This window comes from Physella acuta, unplaced genomic scaffold, assembly GCF_028476545.2.
Source record: "Physella acuta isolate Inbredline_101_S28 unplaced genomic scaffold, ASM2847654v3 ptg001145l, whole genome shotgun sequence".
Taxonomy (NCBI): domain Eukaryota; kingdom Metazoa; phylum Mollusca; class Gastropoda; family Physidae; genus Physella; species Physella acuta.
The window spans coordinates 163,934-173,263 of NW_026732662.1; the positions used below are offsets into that span (position 1 = coordinate 163,934).

Sequence of the window (9,330 nt, forward strand, 5' to 3'; positions counted from 1 at the left end):
TTATAAAAAAGCAATGTTAGAAAACGTATTTTAGCAGTTATTTCGCGATTTAGAAAACTGTTTCCATAAGTTGCTATATAAATTGATTAAAATACTTTATGTTGACATAGTTCAGACAAGATTTTGGAAAAAATATCGGTGTTTTAAGAAATATTCAACTGCAATTTGAGGGGGGGGGGTTGTAGGCCGAAGTGTGGCGTCATTTTAGGGTGGGGGGTCTGGGGTTAAGTAAAAATCGTCAAAAAAAGTGTGACTTCATTGGTGGATGACCCCAAACTAGCCTATGACGTAGTTACAAATTTGGAGCCGGGATCTAATGTATACGTTCTCTTGCAGTATTACGTACACGTTTTTTTTTTCACCATTATACATGGCTCTGATCAGTATTCCAGTAAATATAGTGCATTTGTGCAAATAAATGGTGTCGAATTATATTGTTTTAAATGTGTTTTAATGTATGGGTAACTACAACCTGTCTGAAAAAGGCAACAAATATTCTATACTCTTGTTATATGCTGAGGTAACTGAAAGAGTTGAACTCTACTTCATCTTCCCCGTAGACTGTTAGGTTCAAAGGGTTCTTTATCAACAATATTGATATACATATTTAAAGATGTGTAAAATACTTACACAAAATTTATTACAATATATGGAAAATTGACTATCTGAAAAAGTTAAATTTAAAACTATCCCAATAAGCCATTGTATTGTCTAATCCAAGTTATTCCAAAGTGTTCAAGATACATAAATTTGGCTTCAAATATTTTTTTAATTTGGTCAAAAAAACGGTCGAGTCCCTGGTCAGCTGTTTGAGACACGTATAAAACTGGCGAGTTGGGCAACATTCGGCTTATGATCTCTTCATGCGAGACTACACAAGGCAAGACACAACGATCGAATCAAGCTTGACCTTTGATGACCCGTGCTCCATGTTACCCAGGCAATCATGCCATGTCTTGTTGCCTCCAGGTGACACAATGCTGGTCAATATGTCAGGTGAGGTGTTTCTTTCAGCGATTTATGGGTTTTACATATATTGGGTGAGGTTTTTTTTTTATTTCAGATGATAGAGGATCCTGATATCTGCCAATATTCTATCGAATCGAGATGTTAGATTGTTAGTTGTATTGTAATCTCGTCTAGATTTATGGTTAGATATTAGGATTAGGCGTATTGTGTACTAGGTCTAGGGTTAGGATTCAGAAAAGGTTAGCATTGACATTTGCAAATCAAAATAGGTGTGTAAAGTTGTTGCTAGTGTTGTAATCTTTACTTTTATCGTTAGGGTTAGGCGTATTGTAGTGTTAGGTTTAGGGTTTAGGAAAGGTTATCACTCATTAGCAATATGTATGGGTATTCAGTTAACTACCAGTAACATAGCACTCCTTTCTTAAGATTGTGTCATTATCAGACACTGGTATAACAAATATACCTGAACTTTCTTACATGCCTTAAATATTACTTTGTTTTGAATGTGTATATACTTAATTTACTAGATATTCTTTAATGATTGTTTGTATGATACCAATATAATAAATTGTTCTTGTGTTAGGGTTGCTAGTGGTATAAACTATTTGCCAATGTAAACACGTCTTATCAATTACTAGCCCCTAGCCAGTGGCGTAGCGAGGTCGGGTGTCACCCGGTGCGGCACTTAATGGTGTCGCCCCCCAGAGGCGTAGTGACCCTTCCCGGCGACAAATTTTCGATTTGCACCCCCCTCAAACTTTCGGTTTGCACCCCCCCTCAAGTTTTTCTTTTATATATTTTGCTATTTTTTGCCTTGGTGTCACCCCCCTAAATGGTGTCACCCGGTGCGGTCCGCACCCCCGCCCCCCCCCCCTCGCTACGCCCCTGGTATAAACTATTTGCCAATGTAAGCACGTCTTATCAATTACTAGCCCCTAGCCATCTTTCACTAGACATGTTAGTATCACATTGCTACTAACTTAAGATCTTCCATTTTTAATTGTGGCTGGTCAGTGCCAGTTAACAGAATAACTTCTTTAAAGTATTGTAGGTTAATTTTAACACCATCCGTATAAAGTCCCACGATAGCCTTCACCCTAATATTTACTAGATATTAAACCATTACTACAGGCATTAATAACTGAATGCACCAATTTTTAGAAAATGAAATTCCACAATTCTTTTTTGAAAATGCCAGTATTAAATTTAGTGGAAAAGAATCTTGCCTTGTTCTATTTACCCTTTTCGGGTCGGCATGTTTATTGTAACAGTGTGTTCTTCGATGCTGGTCCTGAGATGAATTTTATTTCAGACGTCGACAAACTTGATTACACGACTGTTTGTAGCAGGTTTGCTTTTAACGGTTATAACATGCCATGCTTTGTTTAGTTACTATCCTAAACAGGTCATTAAGACAAACATCCGTATACAACGAGTAGTCTAGTGGAGCTACATCTAAATAAATGTATTCATTACTTAAACATACTGAATTTTCTAGCTCTTTAACTATTAATTTTGTTTCAGAACCGCCGATATTTAATCGGCCGATAGGCTTTGGCCGCTTGGACATGAACGATCCGGCGGTTTTAGCTGAACGAGCCATGAAGCGGCCCTGCTCGGAGGGCGCCGTCCCCACAGCTCACGGCAAGCAGAAGCCGCGCGGCAAGGCAGCGGAAGTCTTCCACGCCCTGCTCAACTTCTTCCATCTCTCAGACAAGAAGCAGACGGCAGCCAAGGATAAAGTCAACCGGACAGAAATAATTCCGAGACAGATCATCCCATCGGAACCCGGGGCGAATCTTGGTAAAGGGCTGTCAAAGTCCTGGTCCTACTTCTCCAATGATGAGTTCGTCATGGTGCAGGACGATGACCTCAACATCTACTACAACGAAAGCTACTTTGAGGACGATTACTTGGAAGATTATCGGGACTTTCAATTCCCCGAAGCAACAAGAAGTCCAAATCAAACGATCCGAATGGGAGTTTCCTCTCTGGTTTCTGGAACAAATGATGCATCTTTTAAAACACCAAAAAGACAATTAATTCCAGACAATTCCAATCATCCGGGTTACTCCTATGTTCGATCCAGCACCAAGCGTGCAAGAAAGAAGCATTTTTCTATGCCTGATGTGATTTCTGGCAGCTACATCCCCGCCTGTAACGAGGAGACCCAGACGGATGTGTCCTTTGAAGATTTGTTGCCTGGAGCCCGATCAGATTCTCTGGGTCTGAACATCGCATTTGATGTTGCTCTTTGCGACGAGAGCATGTACTACACCGATGTGAAGAACGCCCAAACCTTCAAGTACAACACTAGCTTCAGAACACAAACGTCTGAAGTTAATAACTTCCCAACTCTTCACGAAGACGGCAATGATCTGGGTCAGTTTTCTGACGGCCATGTATCTGAAAGCGATTCTGCTGACGTTTTTGTGGATGCCTTCGTAGAGGACACGTCAGTTCCTTCAACAAAACCTGTAGACATCCCTGTAGAGACTAGTTGTCCAGGCGCTAATGCAGAATCACAAGAGCTAATCACGACATCCAGACACAGATACAGCACAGAGTCTGGTTACGACAGCTATGGTGTGAAGTCGTCGCCGCCGCTAACAGACCCTCCAGATCTTGTTCTAAAGTCACATTCACCTACCAGTGATAACAAACTAGAGCCAGCTAACCACATTACAAACTTGGATGTCAACGTGAATGAAGATAAGGCTCTAGATGATGTATTTGAAACTTGTGAACAGTTACCATCTACGATTCGACATCAAAACATTGAAAATGACAGCACCAAGAAGCAGTTATTAAACGTCAAATTTAGTGAAGCTCCATCCATGTCAAAACCTCAAGTTAATTTAGGAAACAGGAATAAACTCCAAGAAAAAACGAACTCAAAAGTACCTGATGTCCCTTCACCTATTCATCTTCCCAGATTTCAAGACTACAAATTCCCCACCTCCCCGTTACCGCCCTCACCTCTCGTAACCGCCCCAACCCCAATATCCTGTAGCTCCCCCCTCCACAAGACCGGCGCCCGACGCTCCTACCGCCACCCCTCGGGCCCACCCTTACCCACAGGCATCTCTCCCGTCAGACAACGACCTCTGGAACATTCCCGACTTGACGTCCGGTGCTACGAAAAATCTAAACGGAAGTTGTGCCGACATTCCGGAGTTTGCCGAAGTTTCCAGTCCTCCCTCTGCGACACCAGCAGCCACTTTGATTCGAGTAGTGAGGACGAGCTAGAAGTTCCAGCGCCATCCAGCAAGGACTACATCCTGTTGAAACGTTGCGCAGACGCCATAGTTCAGAGAATCCCATCGTTCAAATCCGTGAAGGATCTGATAAATCTAACACGACTGATAGAATATTTGAACAGTTTTTACATCAAAGAAATTTCCAGTTTATCCAGCCCGAGTGTGAAATGTCTGGGTGATTTAAGAAAGATAAAGCAGGAAGCTTGTGATATCTTTATGGTGGAGAGGTTGACAGTCGATAACTGCATCAGCGAGCTACTCATGTCTGCTTTAGTGGGGCGTCAAAATGTGTTCAATTCTTGCCGAGATTTTGTATTTGAACACCTCCACTACGTGTCTACCACTAAACACTTTCTCCAGTCTCCCCCAGAGATCATTCTCGTGTTGCTAGGTAACCAGAAGTCTATAGTTCTCGGACCCCGAGGTTTTCCTCTATCGTACCACGACTCGGAAAAAGAGGTTCTGCGCGCGGTCACGAAATATCTCGACGCCAACAAGAACGGGAACTCTCTACTCCACGCCGTGACGAAACAAATGCTGTACACTGTAGTGGATCCCAGATTCCATCCGTCCCAAGAAAACTGCGGGTGCCAGAGCTTGACCACCATAGTCAAACGACCGCCGCATGAAATTACATTCCACTGGACGAACGTCCCAGGCGTCACCACCAGACTAGAATATCTTCGCCGTCCGATTTGGGAGACCCCGCCTCATATTCCGGACAGATTCTCTTTAAAAAGCTACGTTCACGAGGATGCGGCAAGGGTCTGCCACAGTGACTACACGCTACGTAAAATCTTATTCACGTACAAGCAACACAACAGCGTGCCCTACATCACTCAGATAACTCTGCAGTACTCTCACAAGGGGAGGAAACACGAATACAGCCTCGGTACGCCTGAGCTTACCACGGGACTGGCTACCAGTGGCAACACGGACTTCAAGAAGTACCTCATCAGTCAGACGGCGCGAGACACTCCGGACAAACCTCCGCTGCAGAGAGCGGTTGGTAAGGAAAAACCGGGCGAGAAGCGGTACGTTCTGTTGACGCATCGGCCGGAAGTCAAGACCGCCGCTAAGACGACGGCAGCCAAACTGGCATCCGGTGAACACGTCACGGGGGTCATCTTACAGGGGAATGCAGGTATGTTTAATACTGTTTATCTATACACAGTCTTTTTCAATTTCCTCTATTCTAAACGTTCTGCCAAAATAACTTAAACTATTTGTATTTGGTAGATTCGGTCAATTAATTTTGACGCCGTAAATTCTCCCCTTAGATATTAAAGTGCTATACATTTTTAGCAATTTTCCATTGGTCAATTTTAAGTTTTTTTCACTTTTGTAGAAATCTTTAAAATATAAATACATTTGTCTTCTGTCATTAATTCGTCTTTAAAATGTATAATTTTGATAAAACATGTATTCAAACATGAAAACTATAAATTCCATATTTTTTAATGTCCTACTTACCTCCCCAGTCCTCCACAACGTTGAGCTGACGACCAGCAGAGGTAGACGCATCAGGGCGCACTGCCTGAAGGACTCGTCCAACGAGGGTCTCTGGACGCCCGTCTCGCCGCCCCCCGGCTCGGCGCCCTACTGCCTGCAGGCGCTGTACACGGAGAACAGGTCCTGCGGATACCTGCGTGACGTAGGCGCAGTGTGGGCAGTCATGTCCTACCCTGTCAACTGAATGCACGGACTTCTTGTAAATATGTACATGTGTAATTAGATATTTTAATTGAATTGTATATTAAGTTGGATTAATAGACTTTATAAATGATGCAGTTTCAGCTCAAGTAACTGGTTAAGCTTCTAGATTCAGGCCGAACGATAATTGGGACTGGCTAGTAACTTGTGTTGGAGCAGTGTCTATAGTGTACTTGTATCTAATTCTTATTGCAAACTTCAGCGAACATTTAATGCCAACTTAATTAGTCTTTTAACCCGTGACTTTGGCTTTGCATACCATTATGGTACGTTAAATAGTTTGGTATTTTAAAAATCGACAGCTTTTATCAAGTCTCCCTATCCTATCCTCTCCGCGGTTGTCCTATCTTTTTCTCGCCAGCTAATTTCATCCAAGGATTTCTAAATTTGTAACCACTTAGACCACTTAACATGTATAAAACTATGTTATCTTTTATCTCGGTTGTAAATTGTACGCCTGCACCCACAGTCTAGTCTTAAATGTAATAGTTCCGTCTAAGTCTTGTATCTTGTCTAGTTTAATGCTGTACCACCCTACAAAGCGCAAAACTTGCTTTTGATTTTATATCAAGCCACCAAAGCCAGTTTTGTTAGATCATTTAGGCGTTTAAGTTTTTCTTGATTAGTTTAACTGAGAATCATCTAAATCTTTGGATCGTGAATGTTTAGGAAAAAATAGATTCAAATTTAGCATAAAGTTAAGTGTGCTTAGTTTTTAACTTAGAATTTTAGTAAACCGGTGATTGTTGAGTGTACGCCATAATGTTCGCCTCTACACAAATCCCCTTGTCTACTTCGTCCTTTCTCTGCTTATCTTCATGATTCACCTCCCTTGAAATACTAACACAAACACTAAGACTCTGGTCTATCCCCCAGTGTTTGGTGCTACTATTTGAGGAACTGATCCAATGTTCTAACTACACTCCATACTTAACACTTCAAACACATTAAATATTTAAAACTGGTAGTCTTCCCCACCAGTTGAATGAGGTTTTTAACAATTGAAATGTACAGCTACACGAAGTGCACTTTAGTGATTAAACACTTACAACTTGGCTCTTACCAATGCCAGTCTTGGTGCTATTTAACTAGATACGACACAGCTAAACACTCCATTCCAACACCAGTGTCAACACTAGACTTCAGTCTATCCCCCAGTGTTGGTGCTAGGTTTTGGTATTTTTCACCCAATACACACCATAATCGCATGCACACAATTGCAGCAACTTGACTTTAAATCTGTTCTACCGTATAGAAATGAGACAGTTGATACCACACTATTTCTGTACACCACTTTCTGCACCTTGAAACACTTCACCACCACTAGACTTCGGTCTATCCCCCAGTGGTGGTGATACTGTTAAAGGCTCTCTGTACTTAGATGTTTTAACTGCACGAACTGCATAGAATATAGCAAGACTAAGCTAAAATACTATCAGACATTTTGTCTTTCTCACGTCCTGGTGAAGCTAATTTTACATCTCAAGACTTGTTTTCCTAGTCTTCACAAGTTTTCTATCCTTGACAGTTTACATAGACTAACGTCCATGCTTTAAAACACACACACACCTAGACTTTGGTCTCACCCGCACGGTTCTATTGGGCTTTATAACTTCCAGATCTTTAGTAAAACACCTAATAAAACTAGTGCCTTTATATGCTAGCTATGCTGTTAGGGATTTGAACATTCCACGTTTAAAGATTGACACGTCTATGCCATAAAACAATCTGACAACAGGGTTAGATCTTTGACAAGTCGCTGTACTAATGCATTTTTGCCTTCTCAGACTAGAACTACACTGCACACAAATACATCGTCATAGCTTCATAAACTAGACCTGCACTAGACTTTGGTCTATCCCCCAGTGTTGGTTCTACTGTATGGAGACTATGTACACTTTTTCAACTGCACATTTACACGCATATCTAATGTAATTACACACAATACACAAGACATAACGTTTAATATACGCTTACAGTCTGCTAGAGTTTGCTCAATTGATTAGGACGCTACACGACAGACCAGCATTACACAACTACACACTACACACCAGACACGGCTTGAAACGCTAAGTTAACACTAGACACGTCTATCCCACAAGTGTTAACTTTACCGTTTGAGGCCTTTAAAAGTCAATCTCCAGTCTAACCCTTCACACATAGGCCTACACCTTGTAACACTAACGCAAACACTTAGACTTGCGTCTATCCCCCAGTCTTGGTGCTACTGTTTGAGGACATACCTGACTATCCCAGACCACATAGCACATTACACATGACTAGACTTATTTCTCTAATGAGCACACCTACAAACACTGACATCAACACTTAGATTTGCGTCTATCCCCCAGTTTTGGTGCTACTGCTTGAGGATATACCGGACTTCAATCTACACAGTACACAACCTGCACATATTACAAGCAATCTAGAACGCCTTAAATCACTTGAGCTTACACTAATCCAAATTGTTCTACCATTAGACAACTTTTCATTTATTTCTCGCACTATACACGTCTGTCCACAACACAATATCTTACTTCTAGCTTCTCACAGTAAATTAAGATGACATAAATTGTATTAAAACACTAATACCAGCACTAGACCTCGGTCTATCCCCCAGTGTTGCTATTACTGTTTGGACAATTTTCTCATTGCAAAACTTTATCTCCACTTAAGACCTTAACACCGGTCTTCTATAAAACATAACGCAGTGGTTTGAGTTTTATTTCAATTGTCTCCAACACTAAAGCTAACACTAGACTTTAAGTCTATCCCCCAGTGTTGGCTTTACTGTTGGGGCAGTTTCCAACTCAACCCTAGTGTTAATATACAAATACACTATTTATCCTAGCCTTTATAACCTTATCACGTCATATCCATGCCTCACACTAAAACATAAACACTAGACCTCGCTCTATCCACAAGTGTTAACTCTTTGTTCTATCCCGCATCTCCAACATTCACTATTACATACGCAGATTTAACACATATCTTACACGATTGTGTCGGCGACATGGCAGTTTCTTTAGCGTGTTGAAAGTAAAACCTTAACGTGTTTAGCCAAATGTTTCACGAGTTGAAAGTACCATTGGGACAGTTTCCACTTTAACATTTGTACATAACAGATTAACACTAGTTAAACATACACAAATAGCTTAAACCCTAACGCCAACAATTAGTAGACATTTATATCTGTTAAAGAATGTACTGTTGTTTTTTCGGCTCTCTACTCTTTCGAAAATTCCCTTGTACAACCATTCACAAGCAACTCACACTAAACACCACTAAACACAACTAAACACCAGACGGGCCATTAAACACTTGAGCCACCACTAGACTTAGGTCTATCCCCCAGTGGTGGTTTAAATGTTTGCGGCAGTTTACCTAC

General features: G+C 41.3%; 1 protein-coding gene across 1 annotated transcript; it reads left to right on the forward strand.

The window, feature by feature from the left end:
• Nucleotides 1–858: 858 nt before the first annotated feature.
• LOC131956286 (uncharacterized) lies at nucleotides 859–6,230 on the forward strand. The gene is made up of 3 exons (XM_059320744.1): nucleotides 859–996; nucleotides 2,494–5,373; nucleotides 5,711–6,230. The coding sequence occupies exons 1-3, from the start codon at nucleotides 864–866 to the stop codon at nucleotides 5,923–5,925; spliced, it is 3,228 nt and encodes a 1,075-aa protein (XP_059176727.1). The 5' UTR covers nucleotides 859–863; the 3' UTR covers nucleotides 5,926–6,230.
• Nucleotides 6,231–9,330: the final 3,100 nt, after the last annotated feature.